At 43.9% G+C, this 19,183-nt stretch overlaps 1 protein-coding gene across 1 annotated transcript in view; it reads right to left on the bottom strand.

The window, feature by feature from the left end:
- Positions 1-19,183, bottom strand: part of l3mbtl1 (L3MBTL histone methyl-lysine binding protein 1) — a 100,876-nt gene that overhangs the window by 76,701 nt on the left and 4,992 nt on the right. The window contains exons 2-5 of the mRNA XM_028810633.2: positions 12,666-12,822; positions 11,075-11,268; positions 4,072-4,201; positions 661-784 (exon numbers count right to left, since the gene is read on the bottom strand). Coding sequence (XP_028666466.2) covers positions 661-784; positions 4,072-4,201; positions 11,075-11,268; positions 12,666-12,801 — 584 coding nt within the window. The 5' untranslated portion in view covers positions 12,802-12,822. The remainder of the gene's footprint in view (positions 1-660; positions 785-4,071; positions 4,202-11,074; positions 11,269-12,665; positions 12,823-19,183) is intronic.

The raw sequence follows: 19,183 nt of genomic DNA on the forward strand, positions 1-19,183 counted from the left end.
TTCCATTACCCGTTTGCTCACAATGTGCTGATGATGAGGCTCTAAGCACAATTGACACTCCATCCAAATACTAATGTGATGAAACAAATGAAGAATAAAACTTAAGGAAGGTTCAGATCCGAGCCTGCTGTGTGTTGTTTCAGTTGTTTCACTCCAAAATGTGCACCAAGTGTGGTGAAGATCAACAGACACATCCTGCCCTAGCCTGGATAGGTAACAAATGTGTACGGGACTCATCCATCTCTGCCCTTTGTTAAATATGAATGCATCAGAATTCCTCTGGTTTGATGGTGAAACATACATCTGAGGACATCTGCTGGAAGTGAATTTGAGATGAAAAAGAGAAATCTCTTCTTTGCACGTAACATGATGAATATCTGGAACGTAGTACTCAACCACAGTTCAAGTAGCTCGAAAGCTACAACTGGACAATTTAACTGGCCGATCAAGCCGCCTATTGCATGCTTGCACTGTTCAAGTGGTTCGCAGGCCATCTTTCAGCACTTGAACTAACCAGCTGACTGACCAAGCTACCTTGTGCCCCATCACACTATTCAAAGGGGGCACATTTGATATTTTCCAACAGTTTGATTGATTGGTTTACTGAGCAGGAAGAGTAAATCATCTGGAATGTTGAACAACATGTTTTGTGTCCCTTACTTGTCACCGAGAGGGTCTCTGTGTAGCTCCTCAGTACTCTCTTTCTCCTTTCCTAGGTTGCAGCCTTCACAGTGTCCACCACTCATTACCACCACGTCCTTCCCATGCGAGACAGCTGGGTCTGCTACGGAAACAAACCCCCATATATTTATCAGTGACAAACATTTGGTTTTGCTTTGGAGTATTACAGCAAGCATTTCACACAGCATGCCACATAGACATATGGGGTGGAATTAGAGAGGCGAGACATGGCACAACTAAGCTGACACTGCAGGGTCTTGGCAAGTCAATTGAACCAAAAGCATTCAATCTGCTATGCATCAGCTCATCTTGGCTTGGATTGTGAACATGTTAGCTTTTCTTAATTCGTTTGGTAAGGTGCATTAAATGTGGAGTGGGTAGCAGCCAAATTAAAGCTGGCAGTGTGTAATGAGGGTAATGATACCATTACAATAGTGTGTCTAATGAAAGGGGCACAAAGATGCAGGTCAGCAAAAAGTGCTTGAGCTCATTCACAAGGACATAATTGTTGGAAGAGTGAGGTTGAATAATTGTTGTTGAATCGAGAAGTAATAATAATTTACATTTACATAGCACTTTTCTCGCTACTCAAAGCGCGTAGACAGAGGGGAACCACGTCAACCACAGCCAATGTGTAGCACACACCAGGATGACGCTACGGCGGCCATTACTGCACCAGTGCACTCACCACACATTAGCTATTAGGTGAAGTGGTAAGAGAGAGACTGGGGAGGATTAGGGGGTGAGAATGACAAGGCCATGGACGACATCGGGGTACACTCTACTCTTTTCAAAGATACGCAGGGATCTTTAATGACCACAGAGAATCAGGACCTTGGTTTTATGTCTATTCCAAAGGATGGCACCATATTTACAGCACTGTGTCCCCGTCACTGCACTGGAGTATTGGGACCCACACACAGACCACAGGTTAAGCGCTCCCTGCTGGCCTCACCGACACCTTCTTCCAGCAGCAACCCAAGCTTTTCTAAGATGGTCTTCCATCCAAGTACTGGCCAGGCCTGAACACGCTTAGCTTCAGGTGGATGACTTTCTTCTGAAGCGCAGGTAGTATTTAAGCTGCTTGGCATAATTAGGGTGTACAAATTTCCAAATATATTATTTTTATGGTCAAATTCTAACATCATCAACAACAGCATCACTTTCTGTGACATGTAAGAGTCGAACTTCAAAATCACCTAAGAGTTAAATGACTACCTGAAGAAAAACACTTCCATTGCTTTACTTACTGTATACCACATTTTGTCCATTTTAACCAAGAAGAAGAAGGAGACATTGCATTTATATAGAGCTTTTCAGGACACTCCAAGCACCTTTACATAGAAAGGGGGAGCTACTTCAACCACCAACATTTTGTAGCATGCCACCAGGATGATGCAACGTCGGCCTTTTGGTTTTGCTTTTTTAAAACATTAGTTTTAAGGTGGTGAAGTGTGAGAGAGATAGATACTTAGATGGAGGATGATTAGGAGGCTAGAATGATCAGGCCCTAATGGAGACTGGGAAACATCCTGCTCTTTATAAGAGATGCCCTAATGGACACTGGGAAACACCCTGCTCTTTATAAGAGATGCTCAAGGACCTTTTAAAACCACAGAGACCTAACTAGGACCTCAGTTTTACATCTCATCCGACGGACAATGCCATTGTTACAGCACAGTGTCTCCATCACCGCACTGGGATCCACACAGTAAACCCCCCCTGCTGGCCTCTAGTGACCCTAGCTGTTCCTAGATGTTCTCCCATCCATGTATCGGCCAGGCCCAAATACAGTATGCTTAGACTTCAGATGGATGACCGGTTCTGAAGTGCATGTGGTATGGCTACTGGCCATCTTGGTTGCTGTTAAAATGTTAAGAATGTTTTGCAAGAGGAGCTGTGCTCTGGAGGCAGTGTAAGGGTAGGTGTCTGTTTTAAGTGTACTTATAGTGAAATGTTACATTAGTAAAGGAATTTGTCACTGGAGAAGCAAATCTACTTGTCTATGTGTTTGATCAACATAAGTAAAAACTTAGTGTGAATCTGAGCACTCATCTCAAAATTGGAAATTTTATGCATGGTCCAGGGGAGAGAGGAATAAAAGTAAGTACTTAAATTGCTGAACACTTAGAAATAGTCTTAATTCTGGAAATATGGACCAATGGACACAATGATGAATGGCATAGACAAAATAATACTGATTAAAAAAGTCAAAGCCAGAAGTGGGGGTCCAGTTTTCTCAGTTTATCTGGGTATGAAGATAATTACACATTTATATCTAATATATGCATGGCACAATGGTGCAGTGGTAGCGCTGATGCCTCAAAGTAAGGAGACCAAGGCTTGCATTTTGGGTCCTCCCTGTATGGAGTCTGCATGTTCTCCCCATATGTGCTCTGGTTTTCCTCCCACCATTCACGGTGACTCTAAATTGGCCCTTGTGTGTGTCTGGTGTTTGTGTATGTGTGTGTGTGTGTGTGTTCGCCTTGCAATGTACTGGTCCATGTGTGGACTTGCATCAGTAGTGTGTAGCATCTTGTTCTGGACGTTCTGCTATACTGTGTGATGTAACGTAGCATGATAGCAAGGATGACAGCTGACGTGACATCTCACTCAGTATGCAGTGCTTCTATATCTGCAACATGAAAATGAAACTCCTTCACTCCACTTATATAACTAGTTCCATTTTAATTGTTCTCATGTGATTCTTTGCACTTTGAGGTTCTATTGTATATATAAAACGACGTGTATGAAAATACGGGACAAATTGCGTTCCTTAATGATTCAAGATGGTAGGCTGAATTTTATGTTCCAATACAGGAGGATCCCGTATTAGAAGGGACGAGTGGCAACTCTACTGCGGTGTGTGGATGAAGACCATTATCAATAAAAAAACACAGGGAACGATCAAGCGCAAAGTGTGAAGAGCGGTCAAATTCACCAAGTTAAACTAACACATTTAAGGGTTGTGATTTTTAAGGCTTGAATCACACACATCAATGCCGATTAATCAGCAGCTCTATTTTATTTTTATGTGATGTGCTCTGTTATAAGTATCTTCAAAGCTAAATTCCTTTACAGTAAGTAATGGTGAATAAAAGTGATTCTGATTCTGTTCCTATCTTTAAAGATGAATGACCGTCCTGGAACAAAATCAGAGTTGTTAGAAACCCAACAATATCAGATTGTATGCTTTGGACTCACAACAAAAGGCCAAAAACCAGATAAGGTTGAATGTGGGTGACCATAAAGTGCCTGATCAACCATTACAACGGACCATGAATACTTTCATCATGTGTATCCCAATGACACCACAGTTAAGTGAGTCTGACGGACCTGCGGTGCTGATTTTTTGTGAGTTCACAGTCTGGCCTCAGGCTGCATACTTACTAGCAGTGAAAGTCGGAGTGCTGTCCACCAACATTTCTACCATTCCAGCGGCTTCCTCGATGGCTGGCTCCACAGTTGGAGTCTTCCTGTCGCTGACCACTTCTAAAGTGCCAAAGTCGTTCATCCGAAACTGTTAAATAAAAATGGCGTCAATACTTTAGATATTTGGTGGAAACATTCAAGATTTCTGCTTAAAAGAAGGGCGTCCTTGCAGTTTGGGACTGAGCAGGACCAGAAGGAGAGCCGTAAGACAGGGAGACAAAGACAAAAATATTGAGTTTTTCAAAAGCAATGGTAGTTTTATTTATATTGCCAACAAAACTGTGTCTTGTGGTCTTTTTTACATTGTCCCACCGCCAATGGCGCACAAAACCAATAAAGAAAGAAAAATGGTGAATATATACAATATTTAGAGTGAGTCACAAAATGAACAAAAAAGGAATACATAAATGAATAAATGGGCATACACTGTAACGTGTATGTGCTTGGAAGGAAGCTTAGGGGCTCTGGGTATGGTAGCAACCCACCGAACCAGTGTTGGGAGGAGGAGGAGGAGGCCAGAGTCGAGAGGTGGAGTGGAGGTGGAAGGAGACAGAGAGAAGAAAAGTGCTGTGCTGTGACTTGTAGACCACCAGGGGGCGCACCGCTGCCCAAACCCGACACAGACAGGTGTGGGACACAAGTTCAAGGCACACATTTTTTATTTTTTCCTCGTGGGAAACTCCTTCCCCCGTTTCCCACAACTCTAGCACAGTCCCCTAGCACAGCACAACCCAAATCTCTTCTTCTTTCTCTCTTTCCTTCTCTTTCCTCCATTCCTCCTGGCAAGCTTCATCTCCCTCCTCCCAACTCTGAGTCCCGGAGTAGTGGCTGCTGGCTCCTTTTATAAGGCACCCAGAAGTGCTCCGTTGACACATTTCAGGCAGCAGTTCCGGGTCTGGCGGAAGAGCTGCACTCAAGAGTTCAGCAGCAGTTGCAGCACCCCCTGGCAGTGCCCACGGAACTCAACAGGACTGCACCAAACTCTGGCTCCCATGGAGCCCCATGGGAGTCCGAGGCACAGCTGCAACCAGGGCGGGCTGCCATCTAGCACTCCGGGGGAGGTAATGCTCTGGATACGCTCCCTCCCCGGGTCCTTCAAGCGTGGAGGTGTCTCAGCTGTACTCCATAGACTATTGTGCTTTATTATACTGTGCACAACAGCTGGGAAACAATTGAAAGCGTTTCCCACAGCCAAATAAAAACGTGTGTTGTGCTTGACTTGTGCCTTGCGTTTGTCTGTGTTGGGTTTGTGGAGCAGGTGCACCCCCTGGTAGCAACAACAGCCATAGTCTTCACCAACATCTTCAACCTTCTATTGGCTCAGATGATGGTACCAACATGCTTTAAGAGCACTACCACCACTTCCATGCTAAAACAACAAAATGTGACTGGCCTTAACAATATCACACTCCATTATGAAGTGTCATGAAGTGCTTTGAAAGGCCTAATACAATCAGTAACACTAACCTTTGGCTAAGAGCAGCAACCCATTGAAATACAAATTCTCAGAGTAACGCAGGGGCAGCGACGGCCACACTCTGTGGAAGTCATCATCAAACATTACCGGACAAGCTGGAATCCACAAGGCAAGAGTAAATGGGTTAGCCATGACACACCTGGCACAAAGACTTAGAATCTGACACCCAAAGGAATCATTTGGTAAGAAAGGCTCAGGATCGTGATGTCCACCGAGTCCTGATTGACGGCCTATACCCCAAAATGGGTAATAGGTGTAAGAAGAAGCTTTGGCAGGCTACTTTTAGCACATATAACAACTATTATTTGTTAAATGGTGCGACTCAAACCACCTACACCTGAACACCAGCAAAACCAAGGAGCTGGTGGTGGATTTTAGGAGGCCCAGGCCCCTCATGGACCCTGTGATCATCAGAGTTGACTGTGTGCAGAGGGTACAGACCTATAAATCCCTGGGAGTGCAGCTGGATGATAAATTGGACTGGACTGCCAATACTGATGCTCTGTGTAAGAAAGGACAGAGCCGACTATACTTCCTTAGAAGGCTGGCGTCCTTCAACATCTGCAATAAGATGCAGCAGATGTTCTATCAGACGGTTGTGGCAAGCGCCCTCTTCTACGCGGTGGTGTGATGGGGAGGCAGCATAAAGAAGAGGGACGCCTCACGCCTGGACAAATTGGTGAGGAAGGCAGGCTCTATTGTAGGCACGGAGCTGGACAGTTTGACATCTGTGGCAGAGCGACGGGCGCTGAGCAGACTCCTGTCAATTATGGAGAATCCACTGCATCCACTGAACAGGATCATCTCCAGACAGAGGAGCAGCTTCAGCGACAGACTGCTGTCACTGTCCTGATCCACTGACAGACTGAGGAGATCGTTCCTCCCCCACACTATGTGACTCTTCAATTCCACCCGGGGGGATAAACGTTAATATTATACAAAGTTATTGTCTGTCTGTATACCTGCATTGTTATCACTCTTTAATTTAATATTTTCTTTATCAGTATGCTGCTGCTGGAGTATGTGAATTTCCCCTTGGGATTAAAAAAGTATCTATCTATCTATCTATCTATCTATCTATCTATCTATCTATCTATCTATCTATCTATCTATCTATCTATCTATCTATCTATCTATCTATCTATCTATCTATCTATCTATCTATTGTTCCTGCTACTTTTGACCAATATCAATTTGCATACCCGATAAATAGGCCAAACGAAGATGCCACCTCCACTGCACTGCAAATTGCCCTAACTCAGGAGCACTTATGTCACAATACTGTTCACAAGCTATAGTTCGGTATTCAACACTATAATTCCTACTATTATTGTAATGTGATATTTGATCTCTCGACCAACAGACCTCAGGCCGTCAGGTTAGGCACTAATATCTCTTCCATACTAATCCAGAATACTGGAATGCCTCAAAGTCATGTGCTGAGGCCTGTGTTGGTCTCCCTCTTCACCTATGATTGTGTCTCTGTCCGAGAATCCAACACAATCATCAATCACTACACTGGTAGGCCTGATCAGCAATGACGATGAGATGGTCTATAGCAGGGGTACTCAAATCTGGTTCTGGAGGTCCGCATTCGGTGCAGGTTTTCAGTCCACCCAGTTTTGTAATTAGAAACCAGGCCTAGCTAATTATGGAACTTAGCATTTAATTCTATGGCCGCTAGTGTCTTCATTCTTCTAAAGCAAATCTTTATCAAACTGTAGATTTTTCATTTTTTGAGAACGTCATCTATATGTTTTGTGGTCCGGAACAGATTTGTACCTCTTGGTTATTCTTTTCATACTCATTTATTTCAAAACATTGTATTACCTTATATACTCGCATATAAGTCAGGGTCTTGAAACCCAAAAAATCGATCATAAAATCAGACCCTGACTTATACGCCCGTTCAAAAATACGACACTTAATTTTTTTTTTATTACATCTTATTGCCTCCTTGAATCTCGCACCAGTTTCTCACACATATTGAATTTTGTTGCAGCAGCACAGTTTCCAATTTCTTTCTCCACTTCAGAGACTTTTAATTTAAAATCAGCTTCATGTTTTCTTCTGATCGAACGCTCCATTGTAGATAAGGGATGCTCTTACGATAAAGGTGTATGAGGGTGTGAGATACAAAAAACACAAAACAGTGCAAACGTCGCTTCAGGATAGTTTGGGTATTACTGTGTTGTCACGTAGGCACAATACATAGTAAAAAATGGCAGTGTGCTCTGTGGTTACTCTCTCAGGTGGCCGTTAGCATATCATAATCTCTTGGACCAATAGTATCAGTTTTCCACATTTGACTTATATGACTGACTTTATAAAATACCGGAAATTATACGGTAATATCAAGCTCCGACTTATCCGCGGGAGAACTTAAATGCGAGTATATACGGTCATACAGATACTCGATGATGCATTTAAAGCTGCTGGTCCCCTTGTCATTTGCACCTCATTATTAACTGATGGCTGGTTAAGAAGACAGACAACAATTAAAATCCAAATGCATAGGAAATTAAGCGTTCTGAATTGTAACAGACGAGCTAACTAAAACTAAGCCCAAAAAACATATTGCTTTAGTAGTAAACAAATGGGTTCTAATTCAAAATTTCATGAAAGCTAAAACCTGCAACCACTGTGGACCTCCAGGACTAGAGTCAAACACACCTGGTCTTTAGAGAAGAGGTCCAGCATCCTACATCCTGGAGTCCAGAAAACAGTCCTGCTCTTAATATTAACAAGACCAAGGAGATCTTCAGGAACATCATCAACAGAATGAGAGGCAGTGGTCACAATCCCATCTACATCAACAAGACTGAGGAGGAGACAGTCCACAGCTTCGAGTTCCTGGGCGCCCACATTACAGATGACATGTTCTGATCCATTATCACCTGCTCATCAACTTTCATGGATGCTCAATTGAGAGCATACTGGTAAACTGTGTAACAGTGTGGTTCAGCAGGTGCTTCATGTCTGATCAAAAAGCCCTGCTGGTAGTGAAAACTGCCCACCACACTATTGGCGCACGGGTACCAACTATTCTGGACACCTTTCAAAAATCAGTTGATGGAGATCTTTTAACTTTATCTGGAAGAGCACTCAGGCTACTCATGAACTGTTTTGTTATCCCAGAGACATTACTAGGGTATAGGTGGAGAGGTGGCTTGGAGGCTAAGGATCTACACCGCTATCTGGAAGATTTCCGGTTCAAGTCCTGTTACTGCCAGAAGGGATCCTACTCCATGTATAATAGCTGACCCTACACTTGGGCTCAGATGCCCAGGCTCAGGATCACCTTCGTCCCCAGAGCTGTCACATTTCTGAACACTGCGTCTCTCCATAAACAGACCCTCACAGTGACCGTCTCCATGACACAGATAGATTAAGACACGGTCATCTTTCTAATGGTACTAATGAGCATTTTTCTACCCACCCATAATTTCCTACATTTACTGTATATCTGCTTTCTTTGCACTACTGTTTGTACTTTCTCAAATTCAGTGTTATATTTAATCTGAGTATCAAACTAGTGTGGTGCTGAGTGTCACCAGTTGCATGACTGCGCTCGGGTCCTTATTTGGGATGCTGAGGTGGATCATCATGTGGTGGGTATGGTAACACGCTGTGTCAGTGCCCGCTCCCAACCTCATAATGTACACAATATATAAGAAAATATTTATGTACGTCACACTGCAATGCATCATAGTGTAATAAGCTGATGATAATAGGGTATCCATCCATCCATCCATTTTCCAACCTGCTGAATCCGAACACAGGGTCACGGGGGTCTGCTGGAGCCAATCCCAGCCAACACAGGGCAAAAGGCAGGAACTAATCCTGGGCAGGGTGCCAACCCACCGCAGAATAGGGTATCTGTTATGCAATTTTTTTTGTGATTAGACTTAAATTTTGGCAGCATTGTTCTTCTCGAGAGCTCACAGTACTTGTTTCATTGCATCTGTTCTTGTGCGTTTACAATGACAATAAATTGAATTGAATTGCATTGAACGGAATACCCTTGGCCTCTGTCCAACTGAACTGAACTCTTGGTTTGCATTGTCAGCAGTTAGTCAGATTTACACCTGGAAGGTGAGGGACTCCACCAAGGCTGCCTCCTTTGTCACTGATTCTGTTCATCATTTGTATGGACAGAAAGAGTGGAGGGTGTCCAGTTCAGTGGCCTCAGGATAGCATCTCCGTTTTTTTTTTGCAGATGATGTGGTCCTGCTGGCTTTATTGGGCTGTGACCTCAGGCGCACAATATGGTGGACTGCGTCCAAATGTGAAACCTTCAGGATGAGGTTCAGCACCTCCAAGTCTGAGGTTGTGGTTCTCAGCTGGAAAAGTGTGGCATGCCCTCTCCGGGTTGGGGATAAGGTGCTGCCTTGAACAGAGGAGTTTCACTATCTCAGGATCTTGTTCACAAGTGAGGGAAGAAGGGTGGATCAGAGCAGCGTCCACAGTCGTGCAGAGATTTGTACCAATCAGCTAAGCTGAAAGGCGAAGCTCTCGATTTACTGCTTGATCTACGTTCTTACCCTCAATCATGGTTACGAGGCTTTGGGTAGTGACTGAAAGAACTTGATGGCAGATACAAGTAGAAGAAATTAAGTTTCCTTCACAGGGTGTCTGGACTCAGCCTTGCAGACAGGGGGAGTGAAAGAGAGAGACATTCTGGGGGAGCTCATAGGTGAGCTGCTGCTCCTCCACATCAAAAGGAGGCAGATGAGATGGTTTGGGCTTCTGACAAGGACGCCTCCTGGATGCCTCCCTGGGATGGTGTTTCAGGCATGTCCAACCGGGAGGAGACCTCGGACATTGTATCTCTCGGGTGACCAGGGAATGCCTTGGCATCCCCACTGAGGAGTTGGAAGAAGTGGTAGGGAAAAGGGAAATCTGGGGCATCATTGCTGATTTGATTGACTGCTGTCCCCGTTACTTGGACCTGGATAAGTGGCAGCAAACGGATGGATGGATGGATGAATGAATGAATAAACTTGGTTATATATTGTTAATTCAAGTTTTCGACTAATGGATCAATCAGCCAATCTTCCTATCTACCAATCCTTTCATCCATCCATTCACCAATCCATTATCAAACCCACTTAATACTGTGCAGGGCCACAAATGTTAATCAGATTATCTTAATTTTACATAGCACTCCATTCACTTTACAAAGCAATCTGGAACGGTTAGCAACAAAGTAACAAGACTTTGGTTAAGAAGCCCACTTGGTCTTCCCTGGATTTAAAACTACACGCTGTGTTTTCATCCAGACCTTGTAGCACCCTGAGTAACTGGTAGGCTGCTTGTTAAGTGTAACTTCCCCTCAGTCATGAATTAAACTTAAAAAAATTCCAGAGATGAGGATCTTCCTCTCATTATATTCAAACTAGACGATTCTCAAACCCAGGTTGTTACAGTCACTTGCCACTGTGCTGTCATAAGATATTATAATGGAATTAGACCTGGAAATACCTTGAGGCTGCTGCCTGGTAGTACAGTAACGCCCTCCTTCCACTCTAATACCCGCACTACACTGCAGGGTCCTCCAACCTGAGGGGCAACCACTGTGGACATGGCTTCACTGCCTCCGCCCCCTGTGATTGTCTCCATGGTGACGCGGGGAGCATCTCCTTTTCGGACCGCCAGACTGAGAGAGGAGGTTGTGGCTGAAGATTCAAAACAAAGATGAGGTCAGGGAGCATCAGATGACAACACAGGTGCACTAGACATTGCTTTCTTAGAATTTCTCCCTTTGTGCCCGTATGTAGCTGTAACTACACAGTCGTAGAAAGAAGGAACTAGAAGCAGGATGTCACTTACACCCATGTTGTGCATTCAAATGACCGAGTTGAACACACAATGGGAGGTCTGGACATCGAGACTACACTTTATGAGAAGGACTTGGGAGTCATAGTGGACTCTAAACTATCGACTTCCTGACAGTGTTCAGAAGCCATTAAGAAGACTAACAGAATGTGAGGTTATATAGCGCCTTGATGTGTGGAGTACAAGTCACAGGAGGTTCTGCTCAAGCTTTATAACACACTGGTGAGGCCTCATCTGGAGTCCTGTGTGCAGTTTTGGTCTCCAGGCTGCAAAAAGGACATAGCAGCACTAGAAAAGGTCCAGAGAAGAGCGACTAGGCTGATTCCAGGGCTACAGGGGATGAGTTATGAGGAAAGAATAAAAGAGCCGAGCCTTTACAGTTTAAGCAAAAGAAGATTAAGAGGAGACCTGATTGAAGTGTTTGAAATTATGAAGGGAATTAGTCCAGTGGATCGCAGCTCTTAGTTTAAAATGAGTTTATCAAGAACACAGGGACACAGTGGGAAACTTGTTAAGGGTAAATTTCACCCAAATATTAATAAGTTTTTTTTTTCACATAAAGAACCACAGGCAGATGGAATAAGCGACCAAATAGTGTGGTAGACAGCAGGACTTTAGGGACCTTCAAAGCCCGACTTGATGTTATTTTGGAAGAATTAAGTGGATAGGATTGGTTACCTTTGTTGGGCCGAATGGCCTCTTCTCATCTTGATTGTTCTAATGTATGGACAAATACTAACATTTAATCGGGATCAAATTAGAGCATCTGACTTGTGAATTGACTAACAGTATTGCTTCTTAGCACTTGAACCCTAGTTTACTCCTCACATCTATTTCACAGACCTACCTTTTCATTGCATTGTTGTAGGGAAATAAGCTCCATGCCAGGCACAAGGCAGACATAAACTAATGTATCACAGGCTGATCAATTTAAAATGCATGCATATGAGGCTGGAGATTAAACTGGAAAATTCAAAAGAAAAAACACAAAAACGTCATGAAAAATATGCAGGCATTCACACGAAGAGTGAGAACAGTGTGGTACAGAAATTGAACCGATGACCCCAAAGCTGCACCTAACCACAGCATCACACTTCACATTTAATGTACTGTATATAAAACAGTCTGACCACCAACCTGCACAGCCCAGACTACAAACCACCATTAAGCAAGTCCAATAGACAGATGCACTATACATTAAATAAAGTCAATTTATAACACTTTGGATGATGAGTACCTGGTAATATAAAAGCTGTGGTCGGAGGGCACGCCTTCTGTGCTAGGCTGTCATTTGGTCCAAGGGGTGCTTTGGCTTCATTTGGTGGGGAAGCGCCTCCCACAACAAGAACCTCAACTCCAACCTTCCCACTCATGGCTGCTGATGGTGTACCGTCCTGCAAGACAAACAGAAACTGCGTAAGTGCGAAACCTAAAAGGAGGCTCAGAATGCAGTCTCAGATGACGTCCGTTTCTGTTGGACCGACTACACCAGCTTTGGTTGTAAAACAAATTGACAGGTGGTCTCACATGAAATTTGATAACAAGAAATTGCTAACAATGGTGCATTTGTGAAACTCTGCAAATATGTACCTTTATTTATGTCCATATGTACAAGCTTAACTTAAATTACTCGAAATATCTCCGCTGTCACATTCCTCATTCTTCAATGCAGTCAACAGAATTACATGACTGATGGTTTAAACTGTGCCATGGGAGAGTATCTATCTATCTATCTATCTATCTATCTATCTATCTATCTATCTATCTATCTATCTATCTATCTATCTATCTATCTATCTATCTATCTATCTATCTATCTATCTATCTATCTATCTATCTATCTATCTATAATGGATTCAAAAAAGTATTCAGACTCCCTTCAATTTCTACTCACATTGTCTTGTGGTAACGTTAATTTCAAATGGGTAAATTTGCAGTTTCTGACCATCAATGCACTCTCAATTACCCATAATGACAAAGTGAACACATGCTCCCATAAAGTTTTGTAAATTTATTAAAATTCATGCACAAACCAGTGTGTTTCTTTGTGCCGGCCCGGATAAATGGGGAGGGTTACATCAGGAAGGGCATCCAGTGTAAAATTTTGCCAAATCAATATGCGGACAACAATACAAATTTCCATATCGGATCAGTTGAGCCCAGGGTTAACAACGACTGCCACCAGTACTGTTAGCCAACAGGGTGCTGGTGGAAATTGGGCTACTGTTGGCTGAAGAAGAAGAAGGAGAAGAAGAGGGGGAGACGTGTCCGGAGGCAGGAGGAGAGGAGGAAGTAAAGAGAGTGGAACTGTGGGTAGGAACTTTGAATGTTGGCAGTATGACTGGTAAGAGGAGAGAGTTAGCTGATGTGATGGAGAGAAGGAAGGTTGATATATTGTGCGTGCAAGAGACTAAATGGAATGGGAGTAAGGACAGGTGGATCGGAGGTGGAATCAAATTGTTCTATCATGGTGTGGATGGGAGGAGAAATGGGGTAGGAGTTATTCTGAAGGAACAGTATGTCAAGAGTGTTTTGGAGGTGAAAAGAGTGTCAGGCAGAGTAATGATTATGAAGCTGGAAATTGGAGGTGTGATGATGAATGTTGTTAGTGCATATGCACCGCAAGTTGGGTGTGCAATGGGTGAGAAAGAAGATTTTTGGAGTAAGTTGGATGAAGTGATGAACAGTGTACCCAAGGGACAGAGAGTGGTGACTGGAGCAGATTTCAATGGGCATGTTGGTGAAGGGAACAGTGGAGACGAGGAGGTGATGGGTAGGTATGGTGTCAAGGAGAGGAATGAAGAAGGTCAGAGGATAGTGGATTTTGCCAAAAGGATGGACATGGCTGTGGTGAATACGTATTTTAAGAAGAGGGAGGAACATAGGATTATGTACAAGAGTGGAGGAAGATGCACACAGGTAGATTATATCCTATGCAGAAGACTTGATCTGAAGGAGATTGAAAACTGCAAAGTGGTGGCAGGGGAAAGTGTAGTTAATCAGCATAGGATGGTGGTCTGTAGTATGACATTGAAGATCAAGAAGAGGAAGATAGTGAGGGCAGAGCCAAGGATCAAATGGTGGAAGTTGAAAAAGGAAGACTGCAAGGTTGAGTTTAGGGAGGAGGTGAGACAGGCACTGGGTGGTAGTGAAGAATTACCAGACAGCTGGGAAACTACAGCAGAAGTAGTAAGGGTTACAGCAAGAAGGGTGCTTGGCGTGACATCTGGAAAGAGGAAGGAGGAAAAGGAAACCTGGTGGTTGAATGAGGAAATACAGGATAGTATACAGAGGAAGAGGATGGCAATGAAGAAGTGGGATATTCAGAGAGATGCAGAAAGTAGACAAGAGTACAAGGAGAGAAGGCGAAGATGGTGAAGGTGAAGAGAGAGGTGCGAAGGCTAAAGAAAAGGCGTATGATGAGTTGTATGAGAGGTTGAACACTAAGGAGGGAGAAAAGGACCGGTGGGCGAGACAGAGGGATCAAGCTGGGAAAGATGTGCAGCAGGTTAGGGTGATAAAGGATAAAGATGGAAACGTACTCACAAGCGAGGAGAATGAAGAGAACGAGAGAGAGAAGAGGTTGGATGATGTGGAGATAGTGAATCAGGAAGTGCAACAGATTAGCAAGAAGGAAGTAAGGACAGCTATGAAGAGGATGAAGAATGGAAAGGCCTTTGGTCCAGATGACATACTGAAGCATGGAGGTGTTTAGGAGAGATGGCAGTGGAGGTTTTAACCAGATTGTTTAATGGAATCTTGGAAAGTGAGAGAATGCCTAAGGAGTGAAGAAGAGGTGTACTGGTGCCGATATTTAAGAATAAGGGGGGTGTGCAGGACTGCATTAACTACAGGGGGATAAAATTGATGAGCCACAGCATGAAGTTATGGGAAAGAGTAGTGGAAGTTAGGTTAAGGAAGGTGATGATTAGCGAGCAGCGGTATGGTTTCATGCCAAGAAAGAGCACCACAGATGCGATGTTTGCTCTGAGGGTGTTGATGGAGAAGTTTAGAGAAGGCCAGAAGGAGTTGCATTGCGTCTTTGTGGACCTGGAGAAAGCATATGACAGGGTGCCTCGAGAGGAGCTGTGGTATTGTATGAGGAAGTTGGGAGTGGCAGAGAAGTACGTAAGAGTTGTACAGGATATGTACGAGAGAAGTGTGACCGTGGTGAGGTCTGCGGTAGGAGTAATGGATTCATTCAAGGTGGAGGTGGGATTACATCAGGGATCGGCTCTGAGCCCTTTCTTATTTGCAATGGTGATGGATAGGTTGACAGATGAGATTAGACAGGAGTCCCCGTGGAGTATGATGTTTGCTGATGACATTGTTATCTGTAGTGGTAGTAGGGAGAAGGTTAAGGAGACACTGGCGAGGTGGAGATATGCTCTAGAGAGGAGAGGAATGAAGGTCAGTAGGAACAAAACAGAATACATGTGTGTAAATGAGAGGGAGGTCAGTGGAATGGTTAGGATGCAAGGAGCAGAGTTGGCGAAGGTGGATGAGTTTAAATACTTGGGATCAACAGTACAGAGTAATGGTGATTGTGGAAGAGAGGTGAAAAAGAGAGTGCAGGCAGGGTGGAATGGGTATACAAGAATGTCAGGAGTAATTTATGACAGACCGGTATCAGCAAGAGTGAAATGGAAGGTCTACAGGACGGTAGTGAGACCAGCTATGTTATATGGGTTGGAGACGGTGGCACTGACCAGAAAGCAGGAGACACAACTGGAGGTGGCAGAGTTAAAGATGCTAAGATTTGCATTGGGTGTGACGAGGACGGATAGGATTAGAAATGAGTACATTAGAGGGTCAGCTCAGGTGGGACGGTTGGGAGACAAAGTCAGAGAGGCGAGATTGCATTGGTTTGGACATGTGCAGAGGAGAGATGCTGGGTATATTGGGAGAAGGGTGCTAAGGATAGAGCTGCCAGGTAAGAGAAAAAGAGGAAGGCCTAAGAAAAGATTTATGGATGTGATGAGAGAGGACATGCGGGTGTTGGATATAACAGGGCAGAATGCAGAGGACAGAAAGATATGGAAGAAGATGATCCGCTGTGGCAACCTCTAACAGGAGCAGCCGAAAGAAGAAGAATTAAAATTCAAAACATGAAATCTCTCATACATGTAGGCATTCAGACCATTCTGTTGTGGCATGAACCCAATGGCCACTGTAATTTGGCTTCAGAAGTCCTCTGCTGAGAAGGGAGAACCTACCAGAAGGACGTCCATCTCAGTGGCCCTCCATCCATCAGATGCATATGACTGCTTGAAGTTTGTCAAATGCTCATCAGCTGTCTGGTCGTGGCAGTAACATGTTAAACCCAGGGGTGTTTCTCAGGTGGTTTGGGGGAGTGGGACTGGTCAGAATTAAAGAAAGCATGAATGCAGCCAACTACAGAGAGGTCCTTAAAGAAACCCTGCACTAGAGAGAGAATGACCTTAGACTGGGATACAGCATACAGCTGAGATAATGCTGAGGTGGCTTCAGGACAAGTCTGCGACTGTCTTTGAGTGGCCCAACCAAAGCCCAGACAAAAACCCCAAGAACATATGAGTTATGACCTAAAGATGTCAGTTTAAGACAGACAGAGGGGTTTCTAAGCAGTCAACAGACATTGGGACACCTGTGTAAATTATGTACTTCAATTTGAAAGGCTTAATGTACTTACATTGCTACAGAGCATCTGTAAGGTTTTAACCTATAAGTCGTTCCCTGAAGAAGGCCCATTTGTAATATTCTGATATTTCCTTTTTTTTTTTTAGTTTTTGCTAACCAAAACTTTAAATTGAAACCTCTGGCAGTTTACAGCTGACCTTTTTGTCACTGTAGGTCATTCATTGTATTTCAAGTGATTAAATCTGAAAAAAAAAAAACTGAGGCATTCTAAAACTATAAAAAAAATCTTGGGTCGAGACGTGATCATCTCTGAGAGACACTTTGATGCCATGCAAGACTAGACATTACAACCTTAGGAAGCAAGACCCGTGAGAAGGTGACTTTTGCACGTCACGCCCTACTTACATGGAGAGGGAGGGGTGGGCTCGCGAAGTGATCAGGGGGCAAAGCCCCCTAGTGTAACTTCTTCTTCTTCTTTTGGCTGCTCCCGTTAGGGGATGCCACAGAAGACCATCTTCTTCCATATCTTTCTGTCCTCTGCATCTTGCTCTGTTGCACCCATCACCTGCATGTCTTCTCTCACCACATCCATAAACCTTCTCTTAGGCCTTCCTCTTTTTCTTTTCCCTGGCAGATCTATCCTTAACATCCTTCTCCCAATATCCCCATCATCTCTCCTCTGCACATGTCCAAACCAACGCAATCTCGCCTCTCTGATGTTGTCTCCCAACCGTCCAACTTGAGCTGACCCTCTAATGTCCTCACTTCTAATCCTGTCCATCCTCGTCACACCAAATGCAAATCTTAGCATCTTTAACTCTACCACCTCCAGCTGTCTCCTGCTTTCTGGTCAGTGCCACCGTCTCCAACCCATATAACATAGCTGGTCTCAATACCATCCTGTAGACTTTCCCTTTCACTCTTGCTGATACTTTCGCCAACTCTACTCCTTGCATCCTCACCATTCCACTGACCTCCCTCTTATTCACACATGTATTCTGTTTTGTTCCTACTGATCTTCATTCATCTCCTCTCTAGAGCATATCTCCACCTCTCCAGGGTCTCCTCAACCTGCTCCCTACTATCGCTACAGATCACAATGTCATCAGCAAACATCACAGTCCACAGTGACTCCTGTCTAATCTCGTCTGTCAACCTGTCCATCACCATTGCAAATAAGAAAGGGCTCAGAGCCGATCCCTGATGTAATCCCACCTCCACCTTGAATGCATCCGTCACTCCTAACGCAGACCTCACCACTGTCACACTTCCCTTGTACAAATCCTGTACAAATCTTCTCTGCTACTCCCGATTTCCTCATACAATACCACAGCTCCTCTCGAGGCACCCTGTTATATGCTTTCTCCAGGTCCACAAAGACGCAATGCAACTCCTTCTGGCCGTCTCTAAACTTCTCCATCAACATCCTCAGAGCAAACATCGCATCTGTGGTGCTCATTCTTGGCATGAAACTATACTGCTGCTCACTAATCATCACCTCACTTCTTAACTGAGCTTCCACTACTCATTCCCATAACTTCATGCTGTGGCTCATCAATTTTATCCCCCTGTAGTTACTACAGTGCTGCACATCCCCCTAATTCTTAAAAGCCCCCTAGTATATATATTACAATTGCAGTACATATTATAAATAAGCTGTCAACAGATCTACATACATTTAATTAAGTATTCTATTAACAATAATAATCATATGAATAATATAATATAATATGCCAACGAAAGAAAAGAAGAAGCGGGCCGCTAGGGTGGAGTAAAGAAGAGCTGCTCAGGAAGCAGCAAGCACATCAACCTCTGAGCAAACGAATGCTAAACGTACAGAGAAAGGATGAAAACTATGAATGCTCAAGTCAAGTGTATTCACTGTACGTTATTGTGCAGTGTATGCACCATTACTGGTATAATATAATATATAAACGTCTATGAGTGGAAGTGTGTGTGTCTGTCTGTCCGGCCCGGAAGTGCGAGGCTACAGCATGAAGCTTAAAGAGCCGGCAAGGTGTCCCCAAGTTAACGAGACGGAAGAAAAATGAACGACAAGGCTATTGCATGAAATTGAAAGAAAGCGACTCAATCACCAAAGTAAGACCACCGAAGAAAGACAAACTCGCTTAGCCG

Source organism: Erpetoichthys calabaricus, chromosome 10 (assembly GCF_900747795.2).
Source record: "Erpetoichthys calabaricus chromosome 10, fErpCal1.3, whole genome shotgun sequence".
Taxonomy (NCBI): Eukaryota; Metazoa; Chordata; class Cladistia; order Polypteriformes; family Polypteridae; genus Erpetoichthys; species Erpetoichthys calabaricus.